Source organism: Emys orbicularis, chromosome 1 (assembly GCF_028017835.1).
Source record: "Emys orbicularis isolate rEmyOrb1 chromosome 1, rEmyOrb1.hap1, whole genome shotgun sequence".
NCBI lineage: Eukaryota > Metazoa > Chordata > Testudines > Emydidae > Emys > Emys orbicularis.
In genome coordinates, this window is record NC_088683.1 from 353,890,614 (window position 1) to 353,915,027 (window position 24,414).

The window sequence follows — 24,414 nt, forward strand, 5'->3', positions numbered from 1 at the left end:
CTGCAGTAATTAGTGCCGGTGAGGGGGTGGCTCCAGTCCTGACATCCATGGTTTTGTGCTGTATGTGGGTCCTGGCCTGTGTTTCACTATTTTATGCTCTTTAAGCTGAAAAGAGAGCAGAGGAGACCATCATTCCTTTCATCCCTAGGAGAACGATGCCTCTGTGAGATTGAAGATTGCTTCCTTGCTAGGTTTGTTATCGAAGACGGCAGGATTTTCTCCAGACTGCATTATGGATGATGCCATTAACACGCTTCAAAATGAGAGTAAGTCACACTTCAGATCTAATTTAAAATCAAGGCAGAATCCTCCAGACTTTGTACATCTGAGGCAGTGGTCTCTAACCTTTTTACGCCCAAGATCACTTTTCGAATTTAAGATCAACCCAGGATCTACCCCGCCACTTTCCTTGAGGCCCTGCCCTGCTCACTCCATTCCCCACTTCCTCCATGGTCCCCCACCCTCACTCACTTTCACCGGGCTGGGGCAGGGGGTTGGGGTGCGGGAGGGGGTGCAGGCTCTCAGCTAGGGCCAAGGGGTTTGGAGTGTGGGAGGGGGCTCCGGGCTGAGCCTGGGGCAGGGGGTTGGGATGCAGGAGTGAGGGGTGCAAGGTCTGGGAAGGAGTTTGGATGCAGGGGTCATATGATCACATTGCACCTAATCTCATAGAATCCACTGGACATTTCATGAGTTTTACTTTTTATTAGTGTCATTTGTGGTTTATAGATCCAAAATCCTTCAGGGATTGTCACAAATCAGTGTAACAATCTCAACTGTGGGGTGTGCATTGGCTGAGCCTGGGGCAGGAGGTTGGGGTACAGGAGTTGAGGGGTGCAAGCTCTGGGAGGGAGTTTGGTGCAGGAGAGGGCTCTGGGCTGGGGCAGAGTGGGGTGAAGGAGGGGGTGAGGGGTGTTGGCTCTGGGAGGGAGTTTGGTGCAGGAGGGAGCTCTGGTCTGGGGTAGGGGATTGGGGTACAAGAGGGGGTGCGAGATGCAGGCTCCGGCTGGGAGGCACTTACCACAGGCAGCTCCCGCTTGGTGGCGCAGCGGGGCTCAGGCGAAGATCATGATCGACTGGCAGAGGCTCCAGGATCAACCAGTCAGTCGCGATCGACGGGTTGGTGACCACTGATCTAAGGACTGTGGCAAGACTCCTACGTGAACACAAACAGCCTAAGTATACGATTGGGGATTATTGCTCAGAGGGAACACTATTTCCTCCCCCCTCTTATTCTCTATTTTATGACCAGTGGAAAATCCTATCATGACATTCTCAGGGCATTCTCAATTGCCAGTCAGTAGGATTTAGGCACTTTTGGAAATTCCATCCCGTGAGCACATCATTTATGTACTACGCAAAGTGGTATATCAGTTTACTTGCAACGTAGACAGTAGGCTCACGAAATTAGTAAAGAGATATGAAACCTTTCACTGTTTTGTTTGACAGAGTCCCACCAAGTTCTTGCTCAGCTGTTGGATACCCTGTTGGTGATTGGGACGAAACTCACAGAGAACCCAGCTGTCCGAATGAGACTGCTAGATGTAGCCTGCAAGGTAATATAGTCTTATTGATGAAGAAAATATGCTTTAAAGGCCAAATTCTGTTCCCAGGTACTCATGTAGCTTGTGTTGAAATCAAAGGAAGTTGCATGCACATATCTGGGAAGAGAGTTTCACTCTAAATTTTAAATATGCATCATTGATGTTACCAAAATTTTTATGTTTGGCAATGCAAAAAATCTACATAACAAAAAGTGTCCAGTACACTGAAACCCTCAAAATCTCTAAAACTGAATTAATGAGACTCTTGCAGCCCCAAAATAGCAGTTACGACCTACCTGTTAAAATTCGTATTCATATCAGTTTTCATACTCTCCACTTACTTGTTCATGTACAGATTTGCAAATGTGGTTAAAAGTTGTTCCTGTTTTCTTGATGGGATTACTGGTGCATCGAGAAGCCAGGTGATATGGACATGGTCTTTCTACCTGTCTGCAGTTCACCTAGCATCCCAATGGTTCTACGTAAATCCAGATTCCCTAATTTGTAGGCCTGTCCTCAATCCACTAGACCACAGTTGCCTTTTATATTTAAAAAGACAAAGGAAATGAAGCTCAGAGTTCATAGATAATGTTAGTTGACATTAGTTTGTAGCATTTAGGGCAAGGGCGGGCAAACTTTTTGGCCTGAGAGCCGCATCAGGTTTCAGAAATTGTATGGAGGGCTGGTTAGGGGAGGCTGTGCCTCCCCAAACAGTCAGGTATGGCCCGCCCCCCCGCCCCCTATCCCACCACCACCACCCCTGCCGCTGTCTGTCCCCTGATTGCCCACGGACCCCCTGCCCCTAACTGCCCCCCGCTGCCCCATCCAACCCCCCCTCTCCCTTCCTGACTGCCCCCTGGGACCCCTGCCCCATCCAACCACCCCTTCTCCTGGTCCCCTGACCGCCCCTGGAACCCCCGCCCGTGACTGCCACCCACCGCTCCATCCAACCCCTCCTCTTCTTCCTGACTGCCCCCCCCCCCACCTCGGACCCCTGCCCCATCCAACCACCCCTTCTCCCTGACCGCCCCCGGAACCCCCGCCCCCATTCAACCCCACCTGTTCCCCGCCCTCTGACCGCCCCCACCCCTATTCCCGCCCCCGGTCCCTGACTACCCCCCGAACTTCCCTGCCCTCTATCCAAACCCCCTCCCCGCTCCCTGCCCCCTTACCGCGCTGGCTGGTGGCCCGGCTGCACCAGGACAGGCAGCCGCGCAGCACAGAGCATCTGCGCTGCCCCAGGAGCTCGCAGCCCCGCTGCCCAGAGCATTGCACTGGTGGCGCAGTGAGCTGAGGCTGCGGGGGAAGGGGGACAGTAGGGGAGGGGCCAGCAGCTAGCCTCCCGGGCCAGGAGCTCAGGGGCCGGGCCCGTGGGCCGTAGTTTGCCCACCTCTGCTTTGGGGGTATTATTTTTGAAGCTTGTGCAGTAAATGTTATCTGACTTCCACACCTGCTACCTCTTTCCCTCAGCACTCATGTCTCACATAAGAGCCCTAGTAAAGATAAAAGAAACAAAGAGCTCTGTGTAAGCTTGAAAGCTTGTCTCTTTCACTAGCAGAAGTTGGTCCAATAAACAATATTACCACACCCATCTCGTCTCAAGAAAACAGTGTCTGTTTATAGCTAAAATAATCTTGTTGTTAAAGGGAGAAAATATACCGACTCTAAAGTTTGATTTGACCAATAAGCCTTTTGACCATTCTGACTTTGCTACAATTATGTCTGTAACCAAAGTACATTCTATTCATGGAGTAGCGTGTTGAATAAAAATCACAGAATGAATTGCCATGTGAGTTAATAAATTATTCATAATTACCTATTTCCCTTTTGGTATTTTAATGAAAAAATTATCTGAGTCAATGAGTCACTCCCCTTCTTTAAATTTAATTTTAAAATATGCTGCTTATCCTTGGTTTATGATCAATCCTCTAATAAAGTGTTAGAGAAGGAGAATATATAAGAAGAAATTGTATTCTACTAAAAGATCTTTAAAATGCTTTTTTGGGAGGGATTTAATAGTGTATGTTTCATTGATTTCAGTGTCAATCTGTTGTGGGACAGGAATCCTTGTTAGGACTACTAAATTTAAGGGTATCTTTGAAGGTACTGAAGTCATATAAACTCTGAGACAGTTTTGGTATGAGCACAAGACTGGGAACTAGGAACTCCTGAATTCCAATTTTGATACTTAACTGTAAAATGGGGAGGATGGTTGTAAGTGCCAAATATCTTTGCTGCATGAGCAGTTACTCATTTTGTGTGTGCTGCTTAGGATGTGCAATATTTTGCCTAAATTACATCTGCAACTGCTTTTGAAAATAATGCCCCATGAGACAGCTTATTTTAATTTGTTGCCAAAAAAGCAGTTTTCTATGGAGAGAACTGTAATGTATGTGTATGTAAAATTTCTGATTAAACTTCTTCATGAAATTGTTATTCTGTAGGATTGATAATGTATAGAATAAAATAAGTATCAAATATTTGAAGGAAAGCTACTATTGGATTTTTTTCCCTGAAAACTGTTGTAACTTTAAAACAAAACACAAATATTTGGGAGACTTCATCTCATGTGAAATAGTTTGCTGCTTGAAAGGATAAAATACCAAGAAAAACATTTCTTATTCTATTCCATTACACAGTATCTGACGGACTCGTCCCATGGTGTCAGAAACAAGTGCCTCCAGCTGATTGGCTATCTTGGATCTGTGGAAAAAGGTGCCACAAAAGAAGCTGAAAGCCTGGCTACCAAAGATGTCCAGAAGATCATAGGGGACCACTTTAATGACCAGGACCCTCGTGTTAGGACTGCAGCTATAAAAGCTATGGTAAATGCTGCTGCACACTTAAATGTATTAGGAGTAACTCAAGAAAACTTGTAAGTGGTTGTAAATTGAGCCAGAAAAACTCAAACAGGTGATTTATTAAGTCATTGTGGTAAATGTGAGAATTAAAGTTACCCAAGATTCAATTAAATTGGCCTAGAACTAGCGTGAGGGGAATATCCAGATTCTTGTACAATAGATTAGTAGAGGATAAATGTATATTTTGGAAGTTTATCGTTTTAGTGACTTCAGATTTTTTGGTGTGTGTATATAACAAAATCAGGCACATTCTGATTAGCAATAAATATGCTTTCCTTGCTTTAGCTTTGGTTATGGTCAATACTGACCATTCCAACTAATGCTTGTTGGGATATAGCGTCCGAAGGTTGCTGATGGAAGAAGAACTACTTCAGTAACTTGAAAAATCCAAGAGAAAGTTTATGCTTAACAATAGTGTTTCTGCAGTGCTCAGTAATCATGTTAACTGGGTGTTCAGCAACTGCTAGTAAGATAAACCCGTTTCCATGTGGGGATGGAGGATATTCAAATTAACACGTGTTAAACTTCTGAAAAAGAGGCAGCATTTAATACAGGATTTCAGTAGGGTCTGGTTGGGATCTCCCTCTGCTCTTTCCATCCACTTCTGTTGTATTTTAATAACTTTCTTTACAGATATTTTTTTAAATGTGTTCATGTGACTTTTTATGGTTAAATTGAATGTCCAAATCTAGACTCTTATTGCCAGGACAATTTACTATCACAGCACAAAAGCCTCCGTCGTTCTGTGGTTTGAGACCAGAAGGCATTCTTTGGAGGCACCAAAAAACCTTGTCCATGACTGTTTTGCTACTGTTCTAATATTTTTTCTTCATTTGTAAATTGTAGTCTGCAGAGGCTTGTCTAGAAAAGATCAATGCTTTCAGATGACAGCCTACCGGATAGTCTTCCCATGTATAGGGAACATATATAATTCTATCTTACTATTTATACTTCAGAAACTCATATGGAGCTACAGTATTCCGTGTAGAAATTCTCTGTGGTTGCTAGAGAAGTTTCTACAGCTTTGCTGGGTCAGTAGTTGAGAATGTTTTCAGGACAAGAATTTATTGAGAATTCATGTTGTCAAGCACAACTCTTCAAAAGACTGGAGAAAGATGGTGTTATTGGAAGCACTAATGTAAAAACCAAGTATGATGGAGACAAACTTTAGTATAAAGTCTACATAATTATTTATTATAGTAAGATGAGAATATTTAATTCAACAGAGGTCATGTAATGGTTGAATGTAGCAGAGAATCAACTACTATAGCAAGCAATTATTATGGGATTCAAGTCAATGGTAATCAAATGGCAGAGACAATAGCAATGAAAATTGACTATCTTATTTAAAACCATGTGGTAATGCATCTGTTTGTTTTTTTCTCCTTTTTATAGCTGCAGCTACATGAAAGAGGATTAAAATTGCAGCAGACTATTTACAGTCAGGTAATGCCTTATTAAATATTGTGCAAGTTCCTTTTTAGCTTCTGTGACAAAGTAGTTCAATAGGAAAGGAAGTATATTCAAGGATAGTGAAGCTGTGGAGATGATGTAATTTGTGTTCAGCGCATATAGTTAGGTTATATGCATCATTGCTTTTGGTAGCCTGAAAATGCAAGTCTTTTTAAAATCCTAGTTTTCTCAGCTACAGTAGTCCAGATAGGTATGCTTACTTTTACTGGAGGAGGGAGAGGGTTGCGGAAGAGGTGAGGCATTTTAGTAATTATGGCCCTGATCCTGCAGTCTAATCTTTGCAAGTGGAACCTTGCACACATTCAGAGTCTTCCAAGCATTCCATGGCCTGGGCCCAGGATATCGAAAAGACTGACTGAAGCGCTGGGACAAAGACCTGGTTGACCACTATGCTCCTCTGGCATCATGGAACTCTCTACTTGAAGAGTAAAGCTCATCTGTGCAGGAGACAGAACGTTCTCCGGGGGATTGAGACTGTGGAATGAACTCTGCCAAGAGCTAAGCACCATCACAAACCCCTCCACTTTCTGCTCCTAGTGCAAAGTGCATTTTTTTTACCTGCCTTCTCTTATGTAAACTCATAACAACAGGTATATTTATTGGGGGGCGGGGGGAAACCCTACCAAAACAAGATACTCCACTGCACATGAAGAGAGGATGAGCGAACAAACAACATGTGGCAGGTGTGTAGTCACATTGCTTAATGTACTACTGGAAGGTGCTCATGCTATGGTGATGAACACAGTATAAGAACCTGAACAGAATTAAATAGTTTCATTGATGTTCCGATGAGGATGGGGACTACCTTCATGGATAAGGTTTCAGGATCAAGGCCTATGAAAATGAGAATAATATGGAGCATAGTCAGTTGTAGTGAGGACAGGTGCTGTGCAACATTCTTCACATGTCTCTGTGTAGTTCAGCCAGTCCTAGAGCTCACCTGAGCAGAGCTAACCAATCTGATAAGTATTGCACTGGATTTGTGTAATGGACAAAGGTCTGGTAGGACTAGGTTGAGATAACCAAATGCATTTTGATTCCTAACCTGACCTAGCTGGTATAGAATCTGTACTTTATCATATACACCTCAACCCCGATATAACGCTGTCCTTGGGAGCCAAAAAAACTTACCGCGTTAGAGGTGAAACCGCATTATATTGAACTTGCTTTGATCCGCCGGATTGCGCAGCCCCGCCCCCCCGGAGCACTGCTTTACCGCGTTATATCCGAATTCGTGTTATATCGGGTCGCATTATATCGGGGTAGAGGTGTAAGAGAGTTTAATGGAAGCTTAAATGTAAACCTGGTGCAGGGGTTTAAGATTAATATTTGGAAACCTTCATTTCAGGCTTGCAAACTGCTCTCAGATGATTATGAACAGGTACGCAGTGCTGCAGTTCAGTTGATCTGGGTCCTCAGTCAGCTGTATCCTGAGAGGTATGTGCTGTATGCAAACTGATTTAAGAAGTTATACAGGAAGGGAATAAGCATGCTAGTTCTGAAGGTTTTGTCTTAGAGAAGTCCCTTATGTAGTGGTTTGAAAGGCTATCTATATTAAATTCCTATAGCCTGATAAGCCAAAAGGGGGTTGACATGTTGGACTAGATGACATTTTTTTTTTTTGTTTTGTTCCTAAGATTCCTTATGTTATATAGTAGTAGTACAGCACTGTTTATTTCATTGGCCTTTGTATAAAATGTGTTATCCTTCATGGCAAAGTCTCAGCACAGTGATTTATATTGTGTGCCTTTGTCTTATTCAGCATTGTACCAATTCCTTCTTCCAATGAAGAAATTCGCTTAGTTAATGATGCATTTGGAAAAATATGTCACATGGTCAGTGATGGCTCATGGGTTGTTAGAGTGCAAGCTGCTAAACTGTTGGTAAGTTTCCTTGTTATTCTTATGTCCTCTTGGTAGAAGGTCACAGTATGTTGCCTTTTTTGCCTATGTTTGGGAAAGAAGGATGTGAGGAGAGCATTAATGTTCTGACTTTTGTTTACTGGATTTGCTGGTTGATACTGTGTATGATGTCAGTGTCTAGATCAATTGATTTCTGCCAAAATTTCAAGGCAGTTTTGAGGGGAGAGGTGGAGCTAGCATAGATGCAGATCCATTAGAAAATAGCTTCCCAGCTGGGGATTCACAGCTGTTCCTTCCTCTGCGCGGAATGGACTCCTCAGCACAACCAAAATCTCATTTATGGCCCCCAACTTCAAAGCCAGGTTTTTAGATCCCTAGCTAGGACCAACTATAGATGGAGAACAGGAGTACTTGTGGCACCTTAGAGACTAACACATTTATTTGAGCATAATTTGTTAGTCTCTAAGGTGCCACAAGTACGCCTGTTCTTTTTGCGGATACAGACTAACACGGCTGCTACTCTGAAACCTATAGATAGAGAGTGGGGTGTTGTGATGAATTTATATGCGGACACTCGTAAACTCTTAAAAGCTCCTATATACTGCAATGATGAGCACTATATAAACCCCTTGAAATACAGAAATGAGTGGTCGCTGTGCTGGGGTGTGTCACTTAGCAGATTCTATTGCCTTACATTCATAACCATCTTGGTTCTTCACATAATGTGTTTTTTGTTTGTTTTTGTTTTTTCTTCAGGGATCTATGCAGCAAGTTAGTTCCCATTTCTTGGAGCAGACACTTGACAAGAAGCTGATGTCAGATTTGAGGGTACATAAACCTTGTATTTTATTATTTTGTCCTCTTTCTCTCTCTCTCTCCCCTCCCCCCCCCCCCCCCCCCCAGCATACTCAAATTGCACAACAGGTATGTTAATGTCAAACATACTTGTTTATCTTTTCCATGCCTCAGGGCAATTGAGAGTTGATTGATTGTGACAGGTTGACTTTAATCTAACAGAAAATGAAGCCTAAACTGCTTCATTAGCTTTTGTGTTCTTGTAATAAATCACTCCTGAGGCTGTTGAGGTTTCATTGAGGAGAGAGTGGGATTAGCATGCCATCTTGACACCATCTTGTTTTAGAGCTTCTCTCTTATTTATTGTGAACAGAAAGATTGTGTTCCACTTTTGGGAACATGCTATAGTACAAGATCTTACAGGATCTCCTTGGCAGTCATTTCAAATGACTTAATGCTTAGAATTGGGACTCTTTTTTTTTTTTTACCCTGACTTTATAGTTGATTCATATAGTGACCTTGGGCAAAATCCTTCTTCTCTTTGGCTCAATTTTTCCATCTACAAAATGGGATAACTCATCTGTATCTTACAAGGATGATGGGGCTAAATTCATTAATGTTTTTAAAGTGTATTGAGATCCTTGGTTGGATGGAAAGTGAATGTAAGGCTTTGTCTGCACTGGGCAAATGAAGTGTGTTAGGAAATGTGCAGACATTTTGATTAACACATGGTTTAATGCTAGTTAGTATCTAATATAGACAGACAGTCATGTTAAAGTGGTAGGGCTTAACTGCAATTTAACAGGGGTAACCAAAGAATCGTGTTTAACGATATGTTAATTAAACCACGTTAGATATCATTCTTTTCCCAGTGAAAACAAAGCACAAAATATTGAGTAATTTTTCACATAAGAGGAGGATAGTGTTCATGTCTCTCCGCAATTACATCTCTTCCTCCTATCCGTGTTGAAGCCTCTTGCTATAACCTTGTTCTGGAACCAGAGCACGTCAGTTAATGCACCAATAGTTCCTTTAGAATGGAATAGCCTTTATGGTACATCTGGGTTGTAATCAATCATAATATTTGTTTTCACAGCGGAAGCACACTGCACACGAACGAGCCAAAGAGCTTTACAGCTCTGGGGAGTTTTCAAGTGGCAGAAAATGGGGAGACGATGCGCCCAAAGAAGAAATAGACACAGGCGCTGTGAACTTGATTGAATCGGGAGCTTGTGGGGCTTTTGTTCATGGCCTGGAAGATGAAATGTATGGTGAGTGTTAACTTTGTATGTGGCAGCCAAAGAAAGGAGGATTTGAATGTAAAGTTGCTAACATACTGGATAATGTAGCCTTCCAAAATTCATGTTGCCTGGAACAGATCTTTTTTTTTTTTTTTTAAAAACAAGTGACTAATATATTGCAAGGCTTTTTTTTTTTTTTTTCATTACCATCTCGGTGAGGGTGAGCAAGTAGATTTTGTTCCCAGTTGGTAAATATTCATGACTTTGCAAGACTGAATTAATGTTAGCTCAGCACTTTGGACAGGCAAAGCATTCTGTATTAGGGTACCCTGAAATCAATCATTTTTTATAAGCAGTTAATTTAGGTACATGTGTGGGGGAAAGAGTGTCTACTTCTATTGTTCAGGGACCAGATCCAGCTCCCACTGGATGTGTTTTTATTGACTTCAGTAAGCTAGATTGGGTCCTAAATTGGAAATTTTAATTGCTGGAAGTGGACAGATTCTCTAGAGTCTAGAGAAAGGGGAAACTACGTTAATCTTACAACAATTTAAACATGTTTGTCCTCTCTCACTGGAAATAGTTTTAACAGAGTTGGCCAGCTGTAGTTTGGAGCACAACATTGGGACCCAAGCCCTGGAGTTCCAAACTTGGCTATGACAATGACACTGACCTTGTTGATGGGACTCACCAAGGTCACTTCACCTCTCTGCCCCAGCTTCCCCATCTGTGAATTGGGAATAATTCTTACTCCTTGTATCTCCATGGGGCTATTGAGAGGGTTAATGTTAGTGAAGTGCCTTGAAGATGAAAATTTCTATGAGCTGTAGTTGCTGATTGTTGCTTTCAAAATTTATCGCATGGATGGAGCGACATTAGAAAGTACAGGGTGTGCTCTAAAAAGTATCTCTGTAAAATCACTCTGTAACACATTGCTCTATGAGTTCTGTATTAGGCTTGCTCAATTTGCAATTAAAATTACGTGATGTTTTTGTAAAAATCTTTCTGGGATGTGAAAAATAACCTTGGTTCTTTCTGGCTTAATAATAAAGATTTTTCACGTGGAACCATTCTGATTTCCATACCACAATATCCAACTTGCTGTCACATAGATTTTTTACTCTGCCAAAGGTAGCATTTCTATCAATGAAGAATGATTGACTTAGAATACACACAGATCTGGTGAACTGATGTGGAAATTAATTATTTACACAGTCACCCCTCTGACCATTACTGCACTTTAGTGCTACTGGCTACAATCCCACCTTATACACAGCATTGCAGCCTTCCCATGCACTGATTTTTAATCTGTATCTTAGTCTGCCTTGTCAGAGCAGTATCAATGAAATGTGTTTTAATCTCTGCTGCCTTGATTGTAGTGAGTAGGTTGGTGGATGAGGGGAAAGGATCTATAAATAAGCAGACATCTTTCTGTGATAGTATTTTTTCCAGTTAATCAGAGGCATCAGGAATTACACCATGTTTTTCAAGAACAATAGGCCTAACATGCTACATTTGCAAGTTTTAATTCAGTGTTTTCAAGCTGAGCTTTTTTGGATGAAAAATTGAAATATCTTATAACATGTCAGATTTGGTTCTGTCGTTTTTATGATCGCCATTCACAAAAGCTTGCAGAAACTAGATGAGAGAGTCTTTTGCCTTCATTTAGTGAATTACATGTGGAGGTACTTCAAATACCTACAGTGTTTTTTACAGCATGAATACACGTTGGCTGTTTGGCTATCCCTTCAGGTCTTTCCAATAACATGCATATTAATCATTCACATGGTACCTCTTCCCTTCTGAGAGATCACACAGCTCTAAACAAAGGGTTCTCAAACTTCATTGCACAGTGACCCCCTTCTGACAACAAAAATTACTACAGGACCCCATGAGGGGGGACCGAAGCCTGAGCCACCCAAGCCCCGTCACCCCGGGGGAGGGGCAAAGTCAAAGCCCCCACTTCCCCTGGCCGGGGGACCCAGGCAGGGAGCCTGTAACCCGAGCCCTCAGGCTTGGGCTTTGGCCCCGAACCCCAGCAAGTCTAAGCCAGCCCTGGCGACCCAATTAAAACGGGGTTGCAACCCACTTTGGGATCCCAACCCACAGTTTGAGAACCACTGCAGGGTTCACTTCTTCTGCTATTGAAACACAGTCACCCTGGGGTGAAATGTAACGTTTGTAGAGAACTACACAGCAAGTGAAGGAAGGATGTGAAGAACACTCTAGACAATTGAAATGGCAGGAAGACTACAGGGAGGCAGAATGTAATTATCCAAACCCCTATTCCTGCAAAACACGTCATGGCTCTCTAATAATAAACTTTTTTTTATTTCCCACCTGAAAATACCTTCAGTGTCACTTCAAATGGTAGTTTGTGCTGTTCAGAACTGGAGTGAATGATACCTAACTGAATCACCAGAGCTGTGTCTAGATTTTCCTTAGTGGTCTCCTATCAAAATTCTTACCCTTGCATAGCTTGAGGTCTGGCCACTAGGTGATATAGCTTTTGACCAGTATTAAAAATAACCCCAAATAAGATTTTTTTCCTTCTTTCAGAGGTTCGGATTGCTGCAGTTGAGGCCCTCTGTATGCTGGCTCAGTCTTCACCATCTTTTGCAGAGAAGTGTCTTGATTTTCTAGTAGACATGTTTAATGATGAGATCGAAGAGGTAAGATTGCAGTCGATACACACGATGAGAAAAATCTCCAACAACATAACGCTGCGAGAGGACCAGCTCGATACCGTGCTAGCTGTCTTGGAGGCAAGTGTTCTCTTTGGAAAGAGCTTCCCATGGTCATTGTCTTTGATCTCCTAGAATTTATTACCTTTGATTTTTTTGTATGAAAAGTCAAGATATATGCTGATACAGAGTATGGTCTAAACTGTCAAAAAAGCTAAAGTTGGATACCCAAAAATCAAGGCACCTAAAATCACTAATCATGTTTGAAAATTTAGTCCTACATCTTTTTTTGTTGTTTGTATTTCTACGCTGATTTATCATTCATGTTATGCCAGCTGAAATGTGATAATTGATGCTTTATATAGCATCTCTGATCCTGAAGGGTTTCCGAGCACTTTGGCTAATACTTTCCTTGCGATCCCTATGCCTGACCTTGCATGTGATGTTTTCATCGTCTCTCTCAAGTCCCTCCTTAGAACCCACTTTCTTTGTGAAGCTTTGTCCACTCAGCAGTGTTATTTTATTTAAAAAAAAAACAAGACCAACACCGAACATTCTGCACAGCCCTGTGATACTTCCACCCTTTGATCACCTATTGTACTATCTTTGTTTAGTTAGACTGAGATTCTTAACGTCAGGGCTTCTGTTTCTTCTCATGGTGTTAGTGTTCAGCAAATCGTAAATAAAAGAAAAAAAATCTACCACTGAAATGCAGCCACCTCTGGAGCAGAACACAAAAGCTTTTTAACAGCACACAGTAACACTGCATAAGTACTGGTAAAGAGGAAGAATACTGTGTGCATTTGAAACTACAGAGTGTATTTTAGGCAGGTAGAATGTAATTTTTCAAATTGGAATTCAGCTATGGTACAATAGTAAACACTTGTATAAATAGAGCTATAGGACCTCCATGTTACGGTGTATGTGAAAGGTGACACTTCTGGCAGCAAAGTGCCTCTTGAAGTGTTTTTCTGCCTTAAAAGTAAATGCAAAAATTACATTGTAGGATTCCATATTTATTGTCTCATTGGATTCCAATATCAAGCTTTGTGCAGTTCAAAAGTAAAAAGACACCCCCCCCCCCCGACTGCCAGCCTGGAAAACTCAACCTAGGAACTGAGAATCATGCTTGGCTGTGTTCATCCCATACATCATCTCCAGTAATAGATTTTGCAGGCCAGAATATGGCCTTCAGTGACACCTTTGCAAACCCATTTAAGGCTGCCAGGGGCATAACTTCTTCCATTGAATGGGAATTTTGCCTGATTAAGGGCCTGCAGGCTCTAGCTTCAAATGCTGAATAAAGGAACACTTCTTCCTAAATGGCTAAATGTCGTTTTCAGCCATCGTCTGCTTGGCCAGGCAATAATTACCCAGCACCTCTAAATATCTACGAGAGACTTTGTGCCTGAGGATACTGTTTGGTATATTTACCACTCCTACTGATTTTCATTTGAGAGAGTGAAGAGTAGAAAAGTTTTCATCCGTGAAAGGCAGCGCATGTGTAAGTGAGACATCTTGGCTGAGTTCAAAAGACACAGAGCCTGCAGCAGTTGGGCTGGACTGACGTTCCTCTGGGTTTTGCTGTAACCTACTAGAAATAGCCATTGAATTTAGGGAATCTATGGGACTAATTCTACAAGCCAAGTAAAAAAATCAACATATTTCAAATATATGTCTGTGTGTGTATATATACACGTGCATGCTAAGAGTTAGAGCTCTTGGTTTTTAGGATTCCTCCCGAGATATTCGGGAAGCACTTCACGAACTACTGTGCTGCACCAATGTCTCAACTAAAGAAGGCATTCATCTCGCATTGGTGGAGCTGTTGAAAAACCTAACCAAATATCCTACGGACAGAGAGTCCATATGGAAGTGAGTATTGCTTTTCTACATGCTGCTTGTCCACTTTTTTTAGCTTTCATATTTATTCGAATAACCAAGCCCTAAAGCCAGTTAATGTTCTATTTAGCTGGGGGGTACAGTTGCTACTCGTATGATTTCTTGTTATCCTGTAAATATTCTGAACAGAAGTGGTACTAAGCATTTTTCACACTGACATCTGAAATAGAGATTCTTCTTCGAGCGCTTGTTCATGTCCATTCCAATCAGGTGTGGGCGCGCAGCGTGCACAGTCGTCGGAAAGTTTTCCCTTAGCCGTTCCCGTCAGGTTGGCTGTGGAGCCCCCTGGAGTGGCGCCTGCATGGCACTCAGTATATGACCCAGCCGACCCGGCCCCTCCTCAGTTCCTTCTTACCGCCAGTGACGGTCATTGGAACTGTGGTCGCTTGCCTAGCAAGAGCTTCCCTTAGCGTTCTTTTATATAGTTAGCTTAGCCTAGTTTAGTTGTAGTTAGTCTTAGTTGTTAGTGTGTATATATTGTATGTAGTGAGGTTTGGGAGTGGGGTATCCCAACCCTCCCCCCCCGCCCTTAGGCCCCGGGGCGTGCCACGGTCCCAATGCTTTAAACCCTGCAGAACCTGCAGCAAACCTATGCCAACGAGCGACCCCCACAACTCGTGTCTGAAATGTCTGGGGGAGACGCACCAGATAGATAGGTGCAAGATCTGCAGGGCTTTCCACCCCAGCACTAAAAAGGAGCGAGATTTCCGATTGAAGCAGTTGCTCATGGAATCCGCCCTTCGTCCCCAGTCTGCTGCGGACTGCCAAGACCCTGCACCGAGCGCATCCATATGGAGTGCCCCGGCATCGGTATGTGACACGGTGCCGAGGAAGGACTTTAGTCTAAGAGACCCTCTGCACCGGCGCTGTCTGGCACTGCAGGAGGCACAGACAACCCGGCACCGCTCACATTCACCGATGCTGTACAAGTGGCATAGACAAGCCGACGGGGCGCTCCACGGTGCAGAAAACAGCGGGACCTGCAGACGCGGTACCAGGGCGTCCTGTGAAGGTGCCCTCGGCGTCTAGGCAACAAGAGTCGGCGCCATCGACTTCGGTTCCCATGAATGGACCGTTGAGTACGGTGCACAGCGACTCCCGGGATGGGCAGTGCCAGGTGGAGGAGTTGGAGCTACTATCCACCCCAGACGCTTTTGAAGCTGTCAGAGACTTGATAGAGATGACGGCTCCTCAGCCCCCAGTGATCAGAGGCCATCTAGAGGCAAGCTGGCCATGATGCGGCAGTCACCCTCTCCGGCCCAGCGCCGTTCGCCTCAGCACCGCTGCAGATCGCCATCCACAAGTCACCATTCTCCAGCAGCGGACTCCACGAAGGGTTCCCCGGCACCAGCGGCATGACGCTCCCTGGCACCGACGAGGGGGCAGCAGCGATCCCCGGCTCTGAGAGAGGACTAGCACCATACCCCTGGCACCGCTCCCCGGCAACAGATCTAAGACACCAGTCCCTAACACCGGATTCCCAGTTTCAGTCCCTGGCCCGGGCATCTCGACACCTGGCCCCTGCATTATGAACATGGCGCAGGTCCCCGGCGTAGCACTATGCGGCCTCACCGTGGTCATCTCAGTCGAGATCCGTGTCTTTGGACTCAGATGGTGACTCGCACTATTCCCGTCGCAGAAGGCATAGATCCAACAAGCGACGGAGGGAGGCGCCAATGGCATGGCAACCCCCAGTGGCAGCCTCCGGCACAATGGCCTTTTTGGACCCCCAGGGCTTACCACAAGCCCAGGGCTCCTTTTCCAGGGGCTCCCGTTCAGTGGTCTTGGAGCACCGACCATCCCAGATAGCCAAAGACCGGCCTACGCCCCGTGGTTCCGAGGTGACCTTGGCGCAAGCCCCACAGCCAGCCCAGGTCGCCTCCGAGGCACGACCTATTGCAAGGCCAGGCTACTACCACCTCGGCTACGGTTGCCACAGGGCCCCAGATGTTGAACAGGAGGAGGGCAGAGAGCCAGAGGGTCAGGAGGACCCTGTACCACCTCTGGCCTCCTCATCTTCGTCCCCGGATGAAGCGGTGGTGGGAGCTTCAACCTTGGGCCCTCCCACAATTGACCACAGGACCCACGGCCAGAGGGACCGTCCAGGATAGCTCTGCCACTAATAAAAATTATCCAGAGCAATATTAAGACTCTCTGGCAGACCCTTGCCTCAATCCCGCCCACCGCCAGGGGGGTAGAGTCAATAGTGACTTGCTCCCTTCTCTATCTATCGTGGAAGGTAGCCGTCCTGGTGGCCATCACATCAGCTAAGAGGGTGTCAGAGCTAAAGGCCCTTACCTCTGAGCCACCCTACACTGTCTTCCACAAGGATAAGGTGCAACTCACGCCTCACCCAGCCTTCCTTCCAAGGTAGTGTCACTCTTTCATACTAGCCAAGACATTTTTCTACCTGTCTTCTATCCTAAGCCTCATGCCAGTAGCCGTGAGCAGAGGCTACACTCATTGGACATTCGGCGAGCGCTAGCATTCTACATCTAGTGCACTAAGCCGTTCAGGAAGTCAAACCAGCTGTTCATAGCGGTAGCAGACCGAATGAAAGGACTCCCGGTTTCATCTCAAAGAATATCTTCCTGGGTCACATCCTGTATCTGCACATGCTACGAGCTGGTCAAGATCCCAGCCCCGGCACTTACGGCACATTCCACGAGGGTACAGGCCTCATCAGTGGCATTCCTGGCCCAAGTCCTGATACAAGAAATTTGCAGGGCAGCAACGTGGTCCTTGGTGCATATGTTCACCTCTCATTATGCTATTACCCAGCATGCCAGAGATGATGCAGCATTCGTCAGAGCGGTGCTCCAATCAGCGATTCCTTAACTCCAACCCCACTTCCAGTGTAGAGCTTGGGAGTCACCTGATTGGAATTGACACGAGCAAGCACTTGAAGAAGAAAAAACGATTACTCACCTTCTCGTAACTGCTGTTTTTTGAGATGTTGCCCATGTCCGTTCCAATACCCACCCTCCACCCCTCTGTCGGAGTAGCCGGCAAGAAGGAACTGAGGAGGGGCCAGGTCGGCAGGGTCATATATTGAGCGCCATGAAGGCGCCACTCCAGGGAGCTCCACAGCTGACCGGATGGGAGCTGCTAAGGGAAAACTTTCTGACGACTGTGCACGCAACGCGCACGCATCTGATTGGAATGGACGTGAACACATCTTGAAGAACAACAGTTACGAGAGGGTAACTGGTTTTTGTACCTGCATATGTGCTTGTCTGCTTGCATAAAGGAGAACCTCACTAAGGACCATCCTAGTGACCAAATTATAAACAACCACTTTAAAGCATTCACATGGTTTCCAGTACAGTTTAGTTCAGCCTAAAAACTAACCTCTACTAAACCATATATTTCTGGTTACTTAAAAGATTCTACTAAATATTGGCTTTGTTACCTTGGTTTTTGGATCCTATTATACCAGTTGACAGCTATATTGTTTATGGGCACACTGTGCTTTTGGGCGTGGAGAGGGTTCTACTTGAGCTCCATAGCAAACATTGATTTTCATGTACAATACCCAAGAGAGTATGCTTCTCATTTTTTAAAATGAGAAGCAACAAGCAAGTTATTACTATAGAAAATGTGGATTCAGATTGAACTTTTTTTTGACGCTTAGAAGCATTTATTTTAAACTGCTTTTTCCAAAAGCCTCTTACACCATATTCTGGATATTTAACAAAAAAGAAAAGAAAAGATTGGTAAAGGTGGCATGGTTATTAATTTGTAACATAGCACCCCAAAGTGTGTTTGGTATTTTGCAGCAAGACAGGTTCCTACTCCCAAAGTGATTACAATTTAAGTAGACTGTGTTAATTGTTGCTCCCTCTTTTTTCTAATTATGTTTTTCAAGCTATATTTTCAGTTTCATTAGCATTTGATGGGGTGCAGCAAAACTACGACTGTTAGTTCTTCAGACTGTCATTGGATGTGTATGCGCAGTGCCTAACTCTCTGGGGCCCTGATTCTGATTGGGGCCTCTCGGGGCTATTGTAATATAAATATGAAATAGTATTAATAACACCACTGTTCTGTTAAATCTTCCTTTACTCAGAAATGTTCTTAACCTGTGTATTTTCAGGTGCTTAAAGTTCCTGGGCTGCAGGCATCCTACTCTGGTGCTTCCACTGGTCCCAGAGCTGCTGAGTACACATCCGTTTTTTGACACCCCAGAACCTGACATGGACGACCCAGCCTGTATCCTTTTTTTTTTTTTTTCTGTCTGACAAAAAGTCCTTGCTGACTTGGTAGAATAATTATACGTATTTTTCTAATAATCAGATAATTATACTGCTTCAGATGTAAACTCTTACAGCTATTTCAGTATGCAGTGTTGGTGTAGCCATGCTGGTCCCAGGGTATTAGAGAGACAAGGTGGGTGATGATAATCTTTTATTGGAGCAACTTCTGTTGGTGTGAGAGACAAGCTTTCAGGTTAGTTAGTGTCCCAGACCTGAAGAAGAGCTGTGTGTAAGCTGGAAAGCGTCTCTCTCTCTCTCACCAACAGAAGTTGGTCCGATAAAAGATATTACTTCAGCTATTTCAGTGTCCATTGTTCTACTCTGTTTTATTACCCATCCAATGGTGGGGTCAGGTTTTGGAATAACTATGTTGCCTAGTTCAAATGCCAGCAGGATCAAATTAGTCCTTTATCCCTCTGAGGTGAATAAGCTAGGTACCTTGCAATTTGTTGTGTGTGTGTCTGACAGATAAGTCCTTTAAAGATCAAAGTCTGCATGAACCTTAAAGATCCGTTAGCCCTTTCAGTGAGCGGAGGGTGTGCCATGGAGCGTTTAACTAAAACTTCCCCTTCTTCCACTGTTCTGCAGTTCTGGTTGACTGCTGTCTTTCACTCCAGAAGTGGCTAAATTATAGTGGAAATATAAGTTTATAGTTTGTGGGGCACTTTGGTTTCTCTCCTAAATCTTGAATAAGTTAATGTTTGCACTGGGACATCTAAAGCACTCTATGTGCTAAGTGTTATCGTCATAATCATCATCGTTGGCAAAGGAAGATGCTATAGAAATTTAAAATTATATTTTTCTTCTGTTCATTCTCCTCACTGCTCATCTCTGTAATCGCGCACACACAATTTTGTTTAAAATGCCTGAGAACAGTTACACTGGAACTACTCTCTCCCCTCTCTACTTCTGTGAAGTATAGTTTCTGTCCCGTGCACCGTCCACCAGAGCTTCCTGTGCAAATATAACTAGAATAAACCCTTTTAGGAATTGAAGAGAATCTGAATTGAATGTAAGGAGGGGTTTACACCTAACCAGATGGCTAATGCAATTAATTGAATACATTTGTCCTTTTGAGTAAAGGCTTGGAGAAAGTTGAGTAAAGAGGACTCCATTTGAGTTAAATTGTTTCTCTTACTCCAGTCCAAAATATGTTAGTTTACAAAATCTTCTTCACGTTACTTCCTAACTTTAACTGGTTGATGCTGGTGGTGTCCTTGCACCAGTCTGTCAGTGGAGCATACTGTAATGTAGTACACCTCTACCCCGATATAACACTGTCCTCGGGAGCCAAAAAATCTTACCGCATTATAGGTGAAACCACGTTATATCGAACTTGCTTTGATCCGCTGGAGTGCGCAGCCCCCCTGCCCCCCCCCACCCCCGGAGCACTGCTTTACCGCGTTATATCCAAATTTGTGTTCTATCGGGTCGCGTTATATCGGGGTAGAGGTGTACCTAGTATCTAGGCAGAGAGCTGTTTTGATTTTTTGCTCCGCATTCTTCTCCTGTTGTACAGAACGTTATAAATAATCTCCAGCAAAGGAAGTGTCCAGTGTTTCTTTAACTTGCTACCCAGGAGGAATCTGAAAATGACAATTTTTTCCTTAACATCCCACTTCAATAGATATTGCTGTTCTGGTCCTCATTTTTAATGCTGCTAAAACTTGCCCAACAATGCCAGCGCTGTTCTCGGATCATACTTTCAGACACTACGCCTATCTTCGTGACAGTCTCTCTCATCTTGTCCCTCCATTGAGAGTAAGTTGTTTTTGGGGGTAACCAATCATTCTCTCAGTTGCTGTGAATATTTAGTGAGAACATTGTTCACTCGCCACTGGTGTAACTTTTTGTTTTCGGAAGACTGGTTTTCCCTCGGGGGTGAATGCTGCTGTATTTGTGAAGTGTGTGTAGTGAAATATTAACTCATTACAGTGTGAATTTTGTAATATTTTGGGGTGTCTGAGAGAATAATCAACTTATTTTTCCATATAAAAGAGACGAGTATAATCTAGAGGATAGAAAAGGTGACTAGGAGGCAGGACTCCTTAGTTCTTTTCACTACTCTGCAGCACCTGGGTGAAATTCACCCCTTTGCAGAGGACCTGCAACAAGGCCTCTGCTTGACATCAGTTCCACTTAAGCCCTGTGCTTATGGGTAGGATTGCCCCGTCAAGCTGTATGCCCCCATACCCCATTGGCCTAGTGTGCCCCCTCTACATGGTGGAGAATTTCACCGTGTGTGATCTTGGCAAAGACACTTTAACAGCACTGTGCGTCACTATCCCTGTTTTATAGATGGGGATGCTGCCTTCTCAGGGGTTGAAGTTTAATGGTAGAGTGCATTGAGATCCTTGGATGGGGCGGGGTCTCTAGAACTGCAAAGTGTTTGTATAATGAAGATGTGAAACTGAAGGTGTTGATGCAAATTCTGAACTAGAAAAGTATGTTGTAGTTCCCACTTTGTAGAATTCTTGTTTAAATGGTGACACACAAAATTGTGACCAAGTGAATTTTGTCATCTTGATTTAGCTTTTTTGTTTTTGTTTGTTGTTTTCCTTTTTGCTCAGTTGCCAGGTAGAAAACTAGTATCCTCCCCTGTTTCCCCCAGCGTTACCCCTCATGAAGATCCTTCCCAGCAGTTCCTGCAGCAGAGTCTTGAGAGAGTTTACAACCTTCAGCACCTAGACCCACAGAGCACACAGGAGCTGCTTGAATTCACCATTCGGTAAGGCTGTGTACTTTTAAGTGTTTTGAGATCTAGTGGTGAAAATAAGAGCTAAGTATTATTATTAATCATTGTCAGGAGAATTGTTATAGTTCCCAGCTTTCTGAAATGTCTACTGTGGTTCTAGATGTTGTTTCATTTCCCAGTTTGGGCTCTTAGACTGAACCTTCTGAAGAGAATGTTGTGAACAAGATTAGGCCCATATGAAGTGAAATGGGTGGTCCCAGACCTATTTCTGTTCAGTTGCAGTTGACACCTGTGACAGTCTCAATAGGGGCCATAGCTTTAACAGGCATGTAGAGAGAACTACCAACTTGTATTTAGAGAGGAGGTCCTTCCAGGACAGGATAACGTTGGGGAAACTTGCACTTCACAGAACAGGAGCAGCACAGACAGGCAGGGCCAGATTAATGCAGGGGCTTTAGGGGCTGCAGCCCAGGGTCTCAGGCTAAGGGGGCCTCGCAGGCCCATGGGCCGGATGCGGCCCGCTGCTTCTTTTCATCCGGCCCGCGGCATGTCTCCGTGCCGCTGGACACCAGTCCCCGAGCCTCAGCGCCCCCCGGGCTGGAGCTGCAAGCACCGGCTCACCGATGTGCCCCTGCGGCCCCTAGGCGAGGGGCGTTCAGGGAATCTCTGCGCGCTGCCCCTAGCACCGGCTCTGCAGCTCCCTTTGGCTAGGTACCGCAGCCAATGGGAGTTGCGGGGGCGGTGCTTGCAGGCACGGGCAGTGTGCATCGTGCAGAACGGCCTGGCCCCTCTGCCTAGGGGCCGGACATGCCAGTCACCTCAGGGAGCAGAGCAGCGCGGAGCCAGGGCAGGCAGGAATCCTGCCTTAGCCTTGCTGCACTGCTGACCAGGAGCCACCCGAGGTAAGCGCCTCCTAGCCGGAGCGTGCACCCCGCACCCCCCTCCTGCACTCCCACCCCAGCCCAGAGCCACCTCCTGCACCACAACCCCCTGTCCCAGCCCTGAGGCCCCTCCTGCCCCCAAACTCCCACCCAGAGCCTGCACCCTGAACCTCCTACTGCACCCTAACCCCCTGTCCCAGCCCTGGCCCCAACCCAGAGCCCCCCCCCCCCCCCCCCAGCTGGAGCTGCACCCCTCCCGCACCCCAGCCCTGAGCCCACTCCAAACCCCCAGGGGCCCCACAAAATCTAATAGCCCTGGGCCCACAGGAGAGTTAATCTGGCTCTGCAGGCAGGGGATAAATAGGACTTTCGTCTCTAGGACGGTCAATAATATCCATGGGTTCTTTGCTCGGTGGCCCACTCTGGATCACTCATTTTGACCCTGTGACTTGCACACCTGTTCCCTTTTGTTCAATTTTTGTCCCCTATACTCCATTGATTTCTGAGTTCTGTGACCCCTCACTCACTGGAGGGTATAGATTTCCACTGCTTGGTGGGTTCTGCCCACCAGTCCCAATCGTCAAATAGTCTGGTCCTTTTCACCCATACTAAATTCACAGGAGAGATTTTCCCCCAAATAGGCAACGTTATTATGCACCACAGTCTGCTTTGTATAGATAAGGATTCAGTATGGCTTTTAAATGAAGGTTTTGTGCTGCCTTTTCCATTTCCAATTCATCTACTGATTGATTGATTTGCATGAACAAAAGACTTGGAAAGAATTTTTTCCCGTGTGCCTTGTCTCCTGGACAGGAAAAGGATCCTTAGTTGAGTGGCAGGAAAGTACTGGACAATGCAATGAAAAAGATCTCAAATGTGGATGCAGCATTCCATACAGGTTTATTTTCTCTCCCAACTTATCTTTGCTGTACTTGTAGCCATAAATCACCTTTACAGCTACTCACTGTAAGGAATCAACTATGTGGTATTCATTATTTAAAACATGAGTGTGAAAGGTGGATGATGCGTTTCTGGTCCCCAGCTGTTCAGAAACTACTGCACACAGAATAAAAATTGTCTTGGGAATGTTTTAGGCACTAAATGTTGTGGCTGTATGCAGGTGATTTCTTAGCAGAACATCTGAAATCTCTGAAGCACAAAACAGCTATGGAAAGCTCATAGGAGCTGTGAATGCTTCCCTAAGCTGGCAACAAGACGCACTTCTGGGGGGTGTGTGTGGCAGAGGGCCACATGTACAGCTTGTGCAAAGAGACAGCTTACTCAGGAGACAGCACAGCTGTGCATTGGGAATTCATGTAAATTATCTCCATATCTGCCTTTCTTCTGCGACTACAGGCAGTACTGCAGTCCAAGGACTGTACTAAACTCCTTGCCCTTCGGCTTTTTTGGGAGGGAGGGAGGGACTTCTGTGCTTTTTAAAATATATTGAAACAAATTTTGGGGGTGGACAAGATGCTGCTACCGTGACTGTTGGGTGGGGAGGGGTAGAAAGAGTTCCTAGCAGTAGGCTTCCTCCTTTCTTGTAATTACTGGTAGCTGGGGAAGCAATTTTCCTTTCAGCCCAGTGAGGTGGTATTCCCTAGTGCTTAGAGCACATGACTGAGAGTGGAGGTATCACAGGTTTTTGAGCCAGTCACTTAACATCTCTGATATCTCTGCCTCAGTTTCTCTATCTGTACAGTGGGGATCATGCTTACCTTGCAAGGGTGTGGAGGCTTAATAATGTTTATACAGAAATAAGTATGGAATTGTCAACCACAGAAGCTTTGAAGATGGTCTTCTATTATTTGGCTGATTCTTAGCCAGGGAAGAGCTCCCTCCCCTCCCATTAGGATGTTGGGGACAAATTGAGCGTGACATGATGACTGGACAGTAAGGAGTCTGCAGTTCTTCTCCTTTTACCCCTCCCTTCCCAAGGAGAAGGGTGAACTTGACTGGCTGTGTAAACCCCAAATTGGCTTTCTTGCAGTTGCATCTAAGGAAGAAGCTGCCCCTCTGATTAGGAAGTAGCTTCTCTGGGTACAAAGATCGGGATTCTTTCAGACCCTTTGCACAGACATACCTACAGCAGGGGGATGCAAGAAACCAACACAATGATTTAAAAAAACAACTGGAAAGACTAAATTACAAAGCAAAATGCAGAATGAAAAATTAGAAGGCGGACTCTGTATTTTGTATCTCTGATTTCTACAGAACTGAAGA

General features: G+C 44.7%; 1 protein-coding gene across 1 annotated transcript in view; it reads left to right on the forward strand.

Moving 5' to 3' along the window:
• Positions 1 to 24,414, forward strand: part of INTS4 (integrator complex subunit 4) — a 51,932-nt gene that overhangs the window by 7,021 nt on the left and 20,497 nt on the right. Inside the window, exons 3-15 of the mRNA XM_065408131.1 lie at positions 149 to 266; positions 1,447 to 1,553; positions 4,181 to 4,366; positions 5,798 to 5,848; positions 7,224 to 7,312; positions 7,638 to 7,758; positions 8,494 to 8,565; positions 9,629 to 9,803; positions 12,333 to 12,538; positions 14,190 to 14,332; positions 18,456 to 18,571; positions 20,243 to 20,376; positions 21,186 to 21,343. Of these exons, the coding sequence (XP_065264203.1) occupies positions 149 to 266; positions 1,447 to 1,553; positions 4,181 to 4,366; positions 5,798 to 5,848; positions 7,224 to 7,312; positions 7,638 to 7,758; positions 8,494 to 8,565; positions 9,629 to 9,803; positions 12,333 to 12,538; positions 14,190 to 14,332; positions 18,456 to 18,571; positions 20,243 to 20,376; positions 21,186 to 21,343 (1,676 nt within the window). The remainder of the gene's footprint in view (positions 1 to 148; positions 267 to 1,446; positions 1,554 to 4,180; positions 4,367 to 5,797; positions 5,849 to 7,223; positions 7,313 to 7,637; positions 7,759 to 8,493; positions 8,566 to 9,628; positions 9,804 to 12,332; positions 12,539 to 14,189; positions 14,333 to 18,455; positions 18,572 to 20,242; positions 20,377 to 21,185; positions 21,344 to 24,414) is intronic.